At 34.8% G+C, this 16845-nt stretch overlaps 1 protein-coding gene across 2 annotated transcripts in view; it reads right to left on the minus strand.

The window, feature by feature from the left end:
- The window catches only part of GLRA3 (glycine receptor alpha 3), a 177516-nt gene that overhangs the window by 134261 nt on the left and 26410 nt on the right, over nucleotides 1-16845 (minus strand). For both annotated transcript variants that reach the window (XM_026518883.3, XM_026518884.1), the window contains exon 2: nucleotides 6696-6823. In XM_026518883.3, the coding sequence (XP_026374668.1) occupies nucleotides 6696-6823 (128 nt within the window). The remainder of the gene's footprint in view (nucleotides 1-6695; nucleotides 6824-16845) is intronic.

Here is a 16845-nt window from a genome sequence, read left to right on the forward strand (position 1 = left end):
ACACAAAACCTGTATCAGCCCCCAAATCAACTCAATCTTTCCTGAACACAGAGTATTTCCATCACATATAAGAAAACTAGCAGCTTAAAGAGAGTGAACAAGATGAATAAACATAATTGTTCCTGCAGGAAGAAAAGAGAAATCCTGGGGCAGAAAAGAAAAACAGAAAAGGTAGAACACAAGAATTGAGGCATTAAACTAGAAGTCTAGTTAGTGCAAAAGAATCTTATAATGTCTTCTTTGTCAAAGGCCTAGAAACCATCAGACAGACTAGAACAGGTACTCACCAGAAGTAACCAATTTTACTTTTGGAGTGTTTGCCTCCAAGAAGCACAACTGTGCATAAGGGCTGCTGAGGCAAGGAAGTGCTGCTTTTCATCACTAATATTTTTAGACAAGTACCTGTTTTTTACTACTGTTGTAAACAAAACAGATAAACATACAAAACAGCACCTGCCTAACAACCTGTAACACAAGCTCCATGACGTCACGTTCAAGGAAAATGGTTCAGGATAAAGACGACTGTGAAGATACCAAAACACAATCACAGACTTAAAATCTTCCTAAACATTCCAAATGACACCAGGCAAAATATCAGAGTCATTTACAGAACAAATCTGAACAATCCTCCCTAAATATAGAGGAAAAGGACAAAAGGTGAAGGGTATGAGTGGGAGTGTATTAGACACAGATGATAAAAGATCAGATTTTTTTTTTAAGGGAAAGAGAGCTGTTTTGGAGAATAATACAAAACAATGCTAATGTAAGCCATACTTTTGTTTTAGAAGAAAAATATGCATAGTTAGAAAAAATATAGGCTACATATAAGGGAGCAAAAATCAAAATAGGATTTTGATTTTTGTTATAATACTTAATGTCAGTAGGCAATGGAACATCTACAAACTTTTCAGCTAGAATTCTGTAGCTCCATAATATATAGTTACTTTCATGTCAAATGGATAAACAAGAGATTACTGTGTAATACTATCCTGTGATAAAAAGAAATGAGCTATCAAACCACAAAAAGACATGGAGGATTCTTAAAAGCATATTGTGAATCTTAAAAGTCTTCACACTGTAGGATTCTACCTATATGACATTCTGGAAAAGACAAAACTCTACACAGTAAAAAGATCAGTGGTTGCTAGAGATTTGGGTGGGGAAGGGAGAGTGACATTTGTAGCTGAAGCACAGGGGATTTTCAGGGCAGCGAAACTTCTGCATGATACAGTAATGATAGTTACATGTGGGTGATTCATTTTTCAAAACCCATAAAATGTATAACACAAAGACTGAATGAACCCTAAGGTAAACAATGGACTTTAGTTAATAACAACAGCACGTCATTATTAACTGCTGATGAATAGCTATTCGATAATTAATCAATATTAATTTATCAATCCTAACTAATATACCACACTAATGCAAGATGTAAACAATAGGGAAAACTGTAGCAGATGGAAGGGGAGATGTGGGAACTCTTGGTAATGTCCAATCAGTTTTTCTGTAAACCTAAAACCATTCTTTAAAAAGTCTAAAAATTAAAAAAAAAAAGGATGATCAGAAACATCAGAGCTCAGACAGTGTGTCTATCAACTTTCTCCTGTTTTGAAAATGAGAAACTGTTTTATTCTCTCTCTCTCTGTGGACAGAGAGAAATAGAACTTGGAAGAAAGAAAGGAAGAAGAAAAGAAAGAAAGAAAGAAAGAAAGAAAGAAAGAAAGAAAGAAAGAAAGAAAGAAAGAAAGAAAGAAAGAAAAAGAAAGAGAGAGAGAGAGAGAGAGAGAAAGAAAGAAAGAAAGAAAGAAAGAAAGAAAAAGAAAGAAAGAAAGAAAAAGAAAGAAAGAAAGAAAGAAAGAAAGAAAGAAAGAGAAGAACTTGAAAACTAAAAGAGTCGGATATAAATAGGAATTCGAGAAACTGCTGGTTACAAGGATTTGGGAGTCTTCCCTGAAATCGTCAGGAACTCCCAGTGAGTAACATGGTGGGGCTGTGTGTTGAGCACCACCTCTCCAGACCCAGTGGTTTAGGGTATTATGCACGGCTTCCTGTCACTGTGCCCTTCCATTTCTGCTTTCCTCTGGATAGGAAGAGTTCGAAAGAGAAAAGCTTTCAAACTGCAAGGAAGAAATAGTGTTGCCTACCTATTATTTTTGTCTTTCAAAATGGAAATAATTACTTCTATACACACCATTTCTGCTAAGACCAAATTTTTGAAATAATGATTTGTGCAAAACTCTATCTTCTGTTGAAGGATTAACAAGTTTAGTGACATGTGAAACTTTACTTGCTAATAGCAGACTCTAAGGTTATTTATCTCTAAGGTTATGTATCATCTATCTATGTATCTATCATCTATCTATCTATCTATCTATCTATCTATCTATCTATCCATCTATCTATCTATTGAGAGAATGGCAAAGGGAGAGGGAGACAGAGAATCTTTAGCACGCTTCATGGTCAGTGAGGAGCCCGATGTAAGGCTCAATCTCAGACCCTGAGATGATGACCTGATCCTAAATCAAGAGTAGGATGTTTAATCCACTGAGCTACCCAGGCACCCCTCTCAGATCATTTCTAAACCCAGTTGTTGTTATTAAGTGTATTCTTTATAATAGTTCATGAAATCATTATATGTGACAGAACTAAGATATAACAGAGGTTTGGAGTTGTTTTCATATGCAAATTATCCTCAAGGCAAAGAGGGTTTTTTGGAGAAACTTGATTCTCATAAAAGTTTAAGATAAGTTATGAACATTCTGGAGGGGAAGAGAACAGTTCATTAATTAGTGAACAAGAAAGATAATATTGGTGAGTCAGACATTTAAATGTTTTAATTTCTTTCAATATTTATTTTTATAAGTAGCTAATAGTTATATTTAATTTAATTACTAAGATAATTTTTGATGAAGAGACTGTCCTATCTGTCCTTGGTACCAATTTAAAGTGTTTTAAGAGAATTATTTACTCCTGTTTTGGGGGGTATATTTTAATAACATATTTAAAATATTTAATCCTGGGTGCCTGGGTGGCTCAGTCAGCTAAGTGTCTGTCTTCGGCTCAGGTCATGATCCTGGAGTCCCGGGATCAAGTCCCGCATCGGGCTCCCTGCTCAGCAGGGAGTCTGCTTCTCCCTCTGCCCTTTATCCCACTTGTGCTCGCTCTCTCTCTCTCTCAAATAAATAAATAGAATCTTAAAAAAATATTTAATCTTAAACAGGTAAGATTTTTTTTAAAGGTGTAGGTTGTTTTAGAGAAATGTGACAAAAAATACAAACAAGTATCATAATTTACGTTAAAGAAAAATGTCTACATCTAGATTTTTTTTAAATTAGCAGTATATAAAAGAACAAAATCAAAGTAACATTTTAACAAAGCCAATTTATATTTTTTAATAGTCGGTCTCCACTATGGCCCGCAAGATCTGTTCCCTTTTAATGTATACATACTTTTAATGTATACATACAAGATATGTTCCCTTTTAATGTATACAATTTGCACTCTGCTGATTGCTAATCAGATTGAACATTCTTACTTATTCTCTGTAAATTGTCTGAGAAGGTCAATACTGAGATGTTATGTTTTTCTTTTACAAAATTTGTAAATCCCTGAGAGTTTAAACACCCTGAGAGGTTTTTTTCCAATTCTTTTATATTTGAAAACACTTGCCTATTGCTTGAGCAATTATCCAAGTAAATTATTTTTATTATTAGTTTTTATTAACATTTTAATCTATGAAGATGTGAGGATTAAATCAATTAAGTTATTATAATATATTGTTACATCTGTTTTGGCCAATTCCCACTTCTATTCTTTGAAAAAAATTACTTAATTTTGCTTATTAAAAAAAAAAAGACTAGTTGAATATCATGCTACTGATATTCATGCCCCTAAATCCTTACAGTATTAATTTCTGTCTTTGAAAATTGAGAGGTGAAATATATATATAATACCCAGTTTAAATTAGTTTATTTGATTAACCAGGTAAATTCCTTTAAAAATATAGACAAGGGGGAAAACAATTCATATGGGGGAGGGACGTTGTATTTTTAGTCTTGTGAGCTACTACACAGAAAAACTGAGTTAAATATTACCAGAACAGTTTCTTCATAATTCTGCCTGATGAACTTCTTTCTTAAAGAGGGCTGGTGGGTTCCTAGGTACCTGACAATAGAAGGGTTAATCTGCCTCTCTGTCTAATCATCTTCTGGTATGTCTTGGATTTAGTTTGTTAGTCCCTAAATACTGCAAAAACATTTAAATATATTCTATTTATATTTCAATATTAGGCAATGAAATGATGGCCAAAGAATTATGATGTTATTTTACGCTATAAAATCAAACTGTGTTGATTGTGCTTAATTTGGGGAGGAAGTTGTAAGCTTCCATGGAGACAACAACTTTTCACTCAGTGAGAGGTGAGAAACCGAGTGTTAGCTAAGAACTAATCCATTAAGGTATTGGTTTGAAAAAATTGACATTATGTGTGGTAATCAAATGAGCATCCACCTGCTTTTCTGATATTGAGTATAAGATATCTTGAAAAACTATAAAGGAGAGAAAATCCCCCTCCCCTTTCTTTTCTGTTCCTTTAAGGACACTGGGAAGTAAAAATTGATTCTCCTATTCTCAATTTTAAAAAAATCTAGTAACTTCTAAATTGGCTTTGGTTATCAGCTAGTTTTTAGAAATGTATTCTTATTAAAAAAAAATCAGTACTAATTTTAAGTAAGACCAAATCTTTTCAGTCGTTTCCCAGCCTCACACATAAATAGTAATACTAATCACATTTAAGATGGTTTAAAATTTTCCTTTGTCTGTTAAATGACTGAAATAAAATAAAAGTGAACTTTTCAAGAGAGCATCGAAGGCACTGGGACCGCTATTGTGTGGTTAACGACTTACCTGTATTTTTATTAAGATATCCATTGAGTCTGTTTATGTGATTTTAAAAAAATGTTCACAGATATTTAAAAATAAAATACATTTTCCTTTTCAGTTTTTCAGTGAAAACAAAGCAATAGTTCTGAATCATTGAATAGAATCACCATAATGAATCCACTAATTACTGATTATGTTTCTCGCTGTTTACTAATATGACAACTGAATATTTTTCAAGATCAATTCAAAGTTAGTTTTCAACCTAATGTCAGGGATACTCCTCTTTCTCAATTTGTAGAAGATCCTCATAATGCTGAAATCTCGTTTCATTTGTGTATGATATCTCTCAAGCTATACTATTTTCTCACAGCTTACATTTAGTGTTTCCCTTTTGTGCAGTTAAAGATATTTATGGTCGGCCACCTGGGTGGCTCAGTCGGTTAAGGAACCATCTCTTGATTTCACCTCAGGTCATGATCTCAGTCAGGGTCATGAGATGGAGCCCCACCTCAAGTGAGCCCTGAGTGTGGAGCCTGCTTAGGATTCTCCCTGCCCCTCCCCCTTCTCATGCTCTCTCTCTTCTAAAATAAATAAATGAATCTTTAAAAAATGTATTTATGATCAAAAAATATAAAAATAAAATAAAAATATTATGGTCAAAATGTTTAAACACAAATCAAGGAAAGCAATCTACATGTCAAAATCATTTTGAAATTGAAGCAATTCATAATTTTTTACTTATAAATTATCAACAAATTTTACTCTTATTTTTTTCTCCTGCTACCCATTCTTGGTATTTATTAGTCCTCTCTAAATAATTCTTAAACCACTACTAAGCAATTCTTTTTCTTTTTACTCCCATAAGAACAGATTCAGGAAAAAAATAAGTATTATAGACTACAGTGTATTTCCTTTCACCTTTAAAAATGAAAATAGCTTAACTGAATCTCATGGAAAAGGTAGGCATTCTTATAATTTGGATTATTTTCTTTGTTGAAATAGAATAATATTCAAGATATATAAAATAAGTATGGGTACGGAAGTAGCTTTCTAATCTTTTACCCTGGGACATAATGTGGTTCTGGATACTCTACATATGACCTGTATAAATGTGTTGCTTATCATTAAATTAATCAGAAGAATAAAAAAAGAATATTCTTGAATTAACAATTATACTCTTTCCTATAAATTTAGACAAAACACTTGGTAGATGTAATAATTTTTAAAATGTTATCAGTAGCTTTTAGTTATTCAGACTCTTTTCCTTGCACATAAATTCAACAACTGTTTGATTCTCCACAATATGGAGAGTCTTGCTGTGGGGAATTTAAAATATGGTTTATTGCCAGCTCTAGAGAAGCTTCCATTCCGGTGAGTAAGAATACATTTAGGAATATATTGTAGGAAATTATATATAAATATATAATATATGGTTAAAAATATAAAAATAAAATATTTATATATTCATATATATAGTGAATATATATTCATTTTATACTCATTATATAGTCACTATTCAGTGACTATATAATCATTTTAGGAAATTACATAAATTTCCTAAAATGAATCATCATGACAGTAAGTATAACAAAGGAAGACAAAGAAACACTATTGGTCCAAAGAAGACAAATTCTGAGAGCTATTAACATGAGACTAGATTTTTTTTTTCTTTCAAGACATATCTTTGAGTAATAAGTACTTGAAAGATTACTGGAAATAAGCATTAGAATTTTTGGTGGAATCAATCTGAAAATCTACCTTGTTTAAGCATATTCAAAACACATTTCATATATAATAGCAAGCAGAACAATTACCTTTAAAATTGGGTCTGATTCTTGCATCGTACCCTGATGTCCTCCCCATTAATTTATCCAGAAAGTCAGAAGGTGACATTGGAGCACTTCGAGATCTTGCACTGTCTGTTTCCTTTGTCGCAACCAAGCTACAAATGAGAAGAACATTCAGATTTTACAAAAAATGATAACAAAAAGTCTTCTTAATAATTGCCACTATAAATAGAGAACAAAAATGGTAGGCAAAATTACCTTTTAAAACAAAAAGAAAAAACTTTCTATGCTCTACAGTGAATGTTATCGTAATGGCAGATAGGTCTTTATAGATCTACAGTCAGTATTTATAAGGTTTCATGTGCATTCAGCCCAAAGGTAGAGGTGATATTATTTTGTGTTAAGTCTGGAAACAAAGCCATTTCCAAATTAGTAGGCTTTCAAAATTTGTATTTAACCAAACTTGACTTTAAATTGCAATTTTTAGTTAAAAGTGTCCTTAGTGATTCAGGCGTAAGAAAAATAAAATGAAAGTTCAGCTGTGAAATATAATTCTTATTGCTTTTAGTGAGGGAAAAGCATCACCTTTCAAGTTTTGTGAGTTCTTTCCAATGGTAATAAAACTTCTGTCCTACAGATTAAACAGTAATGTTCTTTTCTTCAATTAGATGCTTCCTATATTCGTAACATACCTAGTTAAATTCATTCTGCTTTCACCTTGAGTCATTCATTTATAGTACCTTTTGTTCAGATCTAAAATTTGTGCATTAAGATTGAGAAATTACCGTCAATGTGGCTAATGCATCTGGCTATTATACAATGAGAATGTATGTCCAGGAAAAGGAAAGAGTTCTTGCACTTTTTTTCATTCAAACATTTTCCGTTTTCTGCAGCTGCTCATCCTAGAAGCCCACAAGTGTCACGACACCCCTTCCAGCTCCTCATTTACCTAGGCTGGCCCACAGAAGGCCGGGGCCTGCTTGCTAAGATCAAATAATTTTTTTCATCCATAGAGCTTTGCTCAGGGAAGTGAGGCAGACTTCCTGAGCACACATGTGTTTGAAACTGATATATTCAGGCTGATGTTATTTCCTGGAGATTGTCAGTCATCATAGCCTCCCAGCTCTGTCATTCAGCTCCAAGCATTGCCAGGCCCTGAACCTTTGTGGTCACAGCTTGATGTCAGCAGTATCAAATTCCTCCTGCCGGAATTTTTAATAAGTAGTGAAAATGGGTCTTAACAGCCATCACTGTTGAATTGTCTACCACACACAGAGGCACAATTTTAAAATCCAATATCAATCATAATGTGAGAGTGACATTTCTGAAAGTGGAGGATCACAGCTAACAGCATCCATTAACAATCGTGCAGTTCTGAAGGTTCTTTCTAGTTCTGGACATTCTAAGTCGCTTATCAGGTCAGTGGCTGTGCTTTCTACCTGACCAGAAGTTTCTCATCTCTCTATTCTTTTGGCTCTATGTTACTTTGTGACCCTTTACCTTTGTTTATTACTGGTCAGTTGAACTCCCTGCCACCATGATCTCTAGAAAGTTTATTCTAATGTCATCATCATCATCATCATCATTAAAAAACCACTATGTTCTCAATAACTCTAAACTTTCTCTACCATCTGGTTTTAAGTAACTTTTCCGTGTCCTCTTAAGCAACATTTGCTCATTTCCCATAGGCCAAGGACAAAGGGCAGAAAGGAGTGTCAGAGCCCTCATAACTACAGATTGCTGCTTCTAAACCATTCCCTGTGTTTCTTTTACAAAATCCTTCCTTTCCGTTATCAGAAAGTAAACTTATACATGCTCCTAACAACAAATAAACCAACTTACCTGGATCTGAACCGGTAATACCCTGACCTTTACCTCTTAAACAAACAAGAGAATATTATGTATGCCAAACTGACAATCCTTCACATTTTGCACTGTGTGGGGGAGATTATTCCAGATTATCCAAGTCAGCCCTACATGCAATGACGTGTCTCCTTATAAGAGAGAGGCAGAGGTATATTTGACTACAGGGGGAAGGCACTGTGACCAGAGAAGCAGAGATTAGAGTGATGTGCACAGCCACGGAATACCAGCAGTCAGGAGAAGCAGGAAAAGGAAGGAACAGATTCTCCCCTAGAGCCTCTGGAGAGTGCATGGTCCTACTCACACCTTGTTTTGGGCCCAGTGAACTGACTTTGGACTTCTGGCCTCTGGAACCAGATAAATCATTGTTGTTTGTGGTAATTTGTTATAGTAGTCATAGGAAACTAGCACTGAGTTTTTCATTGAGTGATTCTACTTTTCAACTCCAGAATTGCTCTTTTGTTCTTTTTTATAATTTCTATCTCTTTGTTGGTATTTTGTATTTGGGGAGATATTATTGTCATACTTTCTTTTTAGTTCGTTGGACAAGGGTTCCTTTAGTTTAGTTTTTTTATTTTTTTCATGTATTTAAAATAACTGGTTTAGGAGCACCTGCATGGCTCAGTTGGTTAAGCATCTGCCTTTGGCTCGTGTCATGATCCCAGGGTCCTGGGGTCAAGCCCCATATTGGGCTCTACGGGGAGTCTGCTTGTCCTTCTCCCTCTACCCCTCACCTCTGCTCATGTTATGTCTCATGTTCATGCTCTCTCAAATCATTCAATCAATCAATCAAACAATCTTAAAATAAAATAATAAAATTACTGGTTTAAAGTCTGGGGTGCCTGGGTGGCTCAGTTGGCTAAGAGTCTGATTCTTGATTTTGGCTAAGGTCATGATCTCAGGGTCATGGGATTGAGCCCTGTGTTGGGCTACATGCTCAGCATGGAGTCTGCTTGTCCTTCTACCTCTGTTCCTCCCCTAGCTCTCTCTATCTCTAAAATAAACAAATAAAATCTTAAAAAAAAACTGGTTTAAAGTCTTTGTCCAGTAATTCCACTGTCTGTTTTCTCAGGGAAGATTCTATTGATTGTCCTTTTTCTCTGTGTATGAATCATACTTTTTCCCCTTTGAATGTCTCATAATATTTTTACTGAAAATGGGACACTTTAAATAATATAGTATGGTAATTCTGTAAATCATATTCTCCCTCCTTCCTAAGGTTTGTTGTTGTTGCTGTTTTTTTTTTTTTTAATTGGCTTTTCTGAACTAATTCTGTAGAGCCTCCATCCTTTATTGTGTATGACCATGGAACTATCTGTCTGGGTGGCTTAGAAATCACCTGATAATTGGACAGGGATTTTCTTAAATTTCTTTCTTTTTTTTTTTTTTAAAGATTTTATTTATTTATTTGACAGAGATAGTGACAGCCAGCGAGAGAGGGAACACAAGCAGGGGGAGTGGGAGAGGAAGAAGCAGGCTCATAGCGGAGGAGCCTGATGTGGGGCTCGATCCCATAACTCTGGGATCACGCCCTGAGCCGAAGGCAGACGCTTAACCGCTGTGCCACCCAGGTGCCCCATGGGATTTTCTTAAATTTCTAAAACCAATAAACCTCCCAGGATTTTCTGGAGGCTCTGTGTTTGTGGGGTCACACTTTCAACACTGAGTCGGGCAATTAACAACTTTGCCTTTGCCTTTATTTGCCATTTGCACAGGGCTTCAAGGCCAACCAGTGTTCGGAGCCTAAGTCTTCTCAGGTCTTTCCTGAGCGTGTACACAACTCTATGGGTATTAGTTTGGTAGGGTTGTCTTAACAGTACCATGGACTGAGTGGCTTAAACAACAGAAATTAATTTTCTCACAAATCTAGAGGTCCAAGATCAAGTTATTGGCAGAGTTAATCTCTGATGGCCTTCCTTCACAGCTTGCAGATGGTCATCTCCTCTCTGTTTCTTCCTCTCTATCCACATGCTTGTGTCCTAATCTCCTCTTCTTAGAAGGACACCAGTCATAGATAGGACCAACCCATCTGACTTCATTCTATCTTAATTATCTCCAAATAAAGTCACATTCTCAGGTATTAGGAGTTGGGATTTCAACATATGAATTTTGAAAGGATGCAATTAGGCCCATAACTCTGGGCATGCTGACAGCCCCATACATATGCGTAGTCTTCTAGATACCCAGAATGCCCCCACTATTACTCACTGCATTGGCCACCCATGACATTAAAACATTGCCTCTAAATGCTTTTGACAAACATTACCAGGGAAAAGATTCTCATACTGAGTGAGCTCCAAGTTAGGTCTAAAGCAGTCTTGTAAGCGGAGTCTTCCAAAGAACCTCCAGACAAGTCAAATAATGACAATTCTCCAACAATGAGGCTTTAAAGGAATTCAAACACCTTTCTGTCCCCCCTGGTAGCTTCCAGGTTGTTGTTTTTTCCTATAATTGCAGGTGATTGTTTTATAACGCTACCATGGAGCTAAGTAAGGAAGACAAGAATAGGACAAGTTATAGGCACAAATCCTATTGTTCTTACCAATATTCAGCTGTCTTTCTTGATTAAACTACTTCATGTATTACTGCAAATCTCTGATTAATTACCAGAGTTCTGAAAAAGTTGGTTGTCAGATTTTTTGATAGGTTTCTCCCTGCTTTTATGGAGGAGAGGATTTATAGAGATTTGTAAAACTGAGGAAAGTTCAATAACAATAAAATTATGGTGCATTTTTATTATATAAAAATATCCTTTCTCATGTCAAAATGCACTTAAATATCTGTTAAATGTTGAAACAATGAATTTTGAGTTCTCATAATTTATTAGGTGCAAAGCACTGTGCTAAGAAGCTGAAGTATGTAGAATACAAATTTGAATCTTTAAAGTATTCACAGTTCAGTAGATTACTCTCTCTGGGCCCATCTGAAGTCTACAGAGAATCCCTGGGAAGTATCAGCGAGCAGGAGCTGAGAAGGAGGCTACAGTGAAGAGGGTGATTGTCTCGTTGGCTCCCTTCTTCCTACCACTGAAAGCAAAATCTCATGTTTTGTAACAGGGATTCACAACCAAGCTTTGCAGAATGATGCCTATAAAAAATGAGAAAATTCTGAGCCGAGAATTATTCCAATTTTCTTTACTAGTTATGTCCCTTTCAATGACACAAGAACCATCCAACTGCTTAAAGACAGTTGATTTTATTTCTAAAGAGTCACAATTTTGACTCGGAAGGAATTATTGGAAATGAAACTACATGGAGTAATTGGCTGAAAAGCATTTCTACATCATCTATCCCTTCCTTTTCTGAAAGGATTAGGGGCTATGCGTATGGAAGACTTCCTATCACCTACAGTTCTTGCTCTGGCATTTTTTTAAAAAGATTTATTTATTTATTTTAGAAAGAGAGAGAGAGAACATGAGTGGAGAGAGGAGCAGAGGGAGAGGAAAATGGAGAATCCTCAAACAGACTTCCCACTGAGCATGGAGTGCAAGGTGGCATTCCATCCCAGGACCCTGAAATCATGACCTGAGCCAAAATCAAGAGTCAGCTGCTTAACCAACTGAGCCACCCAGGTGCCATCTGCTCTGGCATATTGATCCTGGAACTTCCTTCATAGTACAGTAATATCTGAGACTTGCACCATGTGAACATTAGTAGACTGTCTTAAGGAAAGTATTGAAGAAAGTCATTACTACAAGAAAGCTTGTAGTAATAAAGCTCCATATGACCAATCTGGAATCTTTCTCTCATTTTTAAATAGTAAATATCATCATCTGTTCAAACATGTTGAGTATCAATAAAGCTATCATATTTATAGCAACTTACTAAGGTTCTTAGCAAATTACTCATGATCAGTACTTTTGAAACAAACAGCTTTGAATTTTTTAGAAGTCTTTTATTTATGAATGTCTCAAATCTGTTAATTTGTCTGCCTCCCACACTTGGCTCTTCTTTTCTCTACTGCATCAAGTATTGTATTTATTATTTTTACTATTTACTATTTACTCTTACCTAGTCTTAATTACTCTTAACTATTTATTATTAAATCTTCTTGGAAATTGTGTATAGACTCATATGCATTCCCATCAATGAACATTTGTTTCAGTTAAGTATTTTATATATTCTTATTTGTAGAAAGACATGCAACTTGAAAGTTCAGAGACTTCAATTTCTGAGATACTGGCAGAAACCTTTTTTCTTAAGACTTGAAATAAAAAATCAAAATTTGGAGTACCTGGGAGGCTCAGTCAGTTAATGTCGACTCTTTGTTTCAGCTCAGGTTATGCTCTTGGCTCCTTGCTGGGCACAGAGTCTGCTTAGGATTCCCTCTCTCCTCTCCCTCTACCCCTGCCCACCCTGCTCATGTTCTCTCTCTCTTTCTTTCTCTAAAAAAATAAAAATAAAAATTCATCAAAAAGATGTCCCTTTCCTTCCTCTTCTCTCTCCTTTGTCTTCCTCACTGAGACAAGAAAATAAAATACATCCACTTCTGGAGGACAGAAATAACCATTAAATGTGAATGCTTCTAAGATGAATTTAGAATAATTGTTAATACCTATTTACCTCTGCTAAATGCACCTTAAAATTGAGAGAACATATGAAAGATGTGGCTGGCCAACATAAAGAGGGTTTGAGACAAGTCTTGGCACATGGGGCCACAAAACTCCATCATGAATTGATTTGCATGGAAGGAAGGGTGACTTGTGGAGAATAAATCAGTGCCCAGACTCCTGAGGCAGAGAAGGTTTGGAGTATGATGGAGAAACGCAGTTTACCTTGTAGTTTATAGATCCACAACCAGTCTTGTAGGACTACAGTTCTTTGTGAAAAAAAATTTCTCAGTTATTATTTGGAACTTTGTGAGTTTTAGAAATATAAGCAATTGATATTTGTTTGAAAAACAAAACACAGAATGGAAGAGATGTGCATTCTTCCCATTTCTTTGTGGCTTTGGTCTCATTAATAGAACTAAAGAGAAACTGGGATATTTAGTAGGAGTATGTGAAGTTTTGAGTATTTCACATGAAAGCATTCTGCCTTAGAAAAGGAATCATTTTTGCCATGAAGACACATGCAGTGAAGCAGGCTTTAAGTTGAGATGATACTAATTGTTGAAAAAGGGGACCACAGTGGAGGAATATAAAAGAACTATTCTAGAATACCTCTGGAGACTCAGAAAAATAACTAAAAATTAACAAGGCACTAGGACCTTGACTCTTGCTACTGTGAGCAATATGTTAGTCAAATATGATTATCACCTTAAAGTGATCTCATTTCTGAACTCATATCTACAGTTTGATTTAGGCTATTTTAATTTATGATAAATATGAGAGCTGCTTCCTGATCTCCCAGGCACATATACATGATATCATTTAATTCTCATAACAATGTTGCTAGTTAGATATTATAACCTATGTATTACAGGTGAAGAAAGTAAGGTATAGAGAGGTTTATTGCCAAGCCACTTAAACATTAAATGTATAAACCAATGTTATAAACAAATGGAACTTTACACTGAAAACAACTAGACAAGTTTAAAACAAATCTGTGCATTGAAGAGCTAAAAACACAATGGAAAATAACATGGCTGTGACCTAAGATAAAGGAAATTCATAGAAGGGAAGCAAATATTTAGAGCTGCATTTCTCTTGGAGGTGGGGTGGAGTGGGGAAAAAACTTGAGTAGTAGCTGAGTAGTTTACAAACTGTGTACGAGTTTTGAAAGCTTTATGGATTTAGGGGGACAAAAACTATATTTCAGGACTCATCTAGGAGGTGAACTCCTATGAGTGACTTTAAGATCTCAAAGAATTTTGAGTAAGAATGAACCAGAAATGTAGAGGGCTAACAGGAGACTAGGCATAGCTTAGAACAATCTCAATTTCTGAAACTAGAATAAAAGAATCACAGATTGCTGGCAACCCAGCTCTCTAATAAGAGCAAACATAAATCAAACTCCTGTTCCCACACACACTTGTTCTTTTTTCATTGTTTTCAAACTTGGTTAATGGCAACTTCATCCCTCCATTTCTTGGGATAAAATCTTTTATAACCCTGACTCCTGTTTTTATTTCACATATCATATCAATCTTCTTGGCCCTACCTTCTAATTTAGATCTGAAATCCAATGCCTTCTCACCATGTTCTCTTCAATGCCTCTGATACAACCTACCACTGGCCATTACCTTTGCCTGGAATGCTCATTGGTCCTCTCGTCATCTAATTAATTTCTATTATCTTTATGATCTAAGTATCATTTATCTCAAGAAATCTTAACTATTCTCTCTGATTTTGTAAAACTCTGCTAAAATATTTCCCACATTTGTGCTCCTCATTAATAGCACTTATCACAATTGCAATTGTCATTTTAATAGAATTAATCCATCAATGTCTATCTCCTACTTTGTAAGATCTACTATGTAAGCAAATCATGGCTGTTCCAATTGTTTTAATAGACCCAGAAAAAGTACAGGGTATCCAGAGTAACAACTGAATAAATATTTTTGAAACAAATTAACTAAATATAATGATGGAGAGGTCAAACATCAGACTATCACCCTCCAAGTCTAGCAGTAATCATGCTTAGAGTAGATGTTTAACACAAGAGAAGGTCCGACTTTCTTTCCTTCTGTCCTAAGTTAGGAGTGATGTTAACAAGTAACCAAGGACAATCTTAGAACAAGTATTTAGAAATACGAAAAAAATCAAGATGCAGAAATCTGCAAGAGAAACTTAAATCATCAAATCATGAAGATTGTCATTTAATAGTAGAACTGGAAAGTTGTAAATTGGAATATCATGGGGATATTGGCAGTGGTTCTACATTCAGTCCTTACATAAATTTGTGGTTTTTAGGGTCTATGGTGTCTATGTTCAATGCTTACTAGTTGTTAGTGATAATTACTTATTGTTTGTGTGTTTGTATATGAAGGGTTAATATAGGGTTATAAGTAAGGAATAAGATGAAGAAGGAGGACTCCATTTAATAGTAAAAATAGAAACAGGGTTAGATAGTGCACTCATTTGAAATTTCTTAACTCTAATCTTTATACAATCTTTTTTTATCTACAAAATGTATTTTTTGTCATAAAATCATTTATTTTTACTAAATACTTGTAGAATATTGTGTTCAAAATTTATGATAATTGTTATAACTTCTATGAAAACTTCTGTTATAACTCCTATATAAACTGTCTATCCTCATGAATAGTACCATATTTCTTTATAGTTTTGACATTAGCTTATTTCAACTGAAAAAACTAAAAGGCCATAGCACAGCTAATTAAGTCACTGATTTGTAGCTTCTTAATGACTTATTTATTTTAAAGAAAACTAATTAAGTGTTTCAGATACATTGGAAATTACTTAGAATAAACTTAATAGTTTCTGTTATGTGTTCAGTGCACAAGATAATTAAATAGAAGTCATCATGGTACAATGGTTGAAGTTCCAGATGGACAGCCAGGAGGCTTGTATTTTTTTTCCAGTTTTGTCATTAACTAGTTATTTTGCCTTAAGACAGATATTCTTTTACCAGTATTAAAATGGAAACTTAAAGTGGCACACATTTTTCATAGATAAGTTTAGTAAAAGAAATGACTATATATATATATATATATATATGTTTCGGAAAATGTGAAGTTCTTATGCTAATGTTTGAATTTCGCATTCGATACTATGACTCCTTTGGTCAGGGATATTTTTAAATGAAATAAAGAGAAATTCACTCAAGCTAATTTATATGAAAGGGCTCTGAATGGTTATAATAGTGTTCCATGATACTCAAGTGTAGAAAAATTTAAGCAAGCTTCAGGAAGAACTGAGCAGCATAAAAGAAAAAGATCTGATTAACCCATCACAGTTCATGGATTCAACATATGGTTGAAACCACTTTAGCTAGAGAAGTTCCAAGTCAACATTGCCAGTGTATAGTTGTAAGGGACTTAACTGACACAATAGTTTTCTGCTTAAATAATTAAATAACTTCTCATTCAGAACCTTAAGTCTTTCAGAACTCAACTATTGAGGGAATATTTAAAGGAATTTTGGGTTTATATCATTTTCTGTTTAGTAGTTCGGTTTCAGTTTTGGCATTCTAGCCAAATTCTAAATAATTCAAAAGAAGTCTATCAATTTACGTAAAAGTCAGTGAAAATTTCTAAGAGGAGGGCTGCTGAAATGGTAATCCAGAATTTCCCACAGGAAAAGACTGAATGAATAGATATAAGAGAAAATATCTCAGAACTCGTGGTGTCATGGCAAGGACCAGCGACTAGAAGAATATTAGTGTGTCTGGAATAGAGCCAGAGTGTTAAT

The sequence above is a fragment of the Ursus arctos genome, unplaced genomic scaffold (genome assembly GCF_023065955.2).
Source record: "Ursus arctos isolate Adak ecotype North America unplaced genomic scaffold, UrsArc2.0 scaffold_11, whole genome shotgun sequence".
In the NCBI taxonomy this organism is placed as follows: Eukaryota; Metazoa; Chordata; class Mammalia; order Carnivora; family Ursidae; genus Ursus; species Ursus arctos.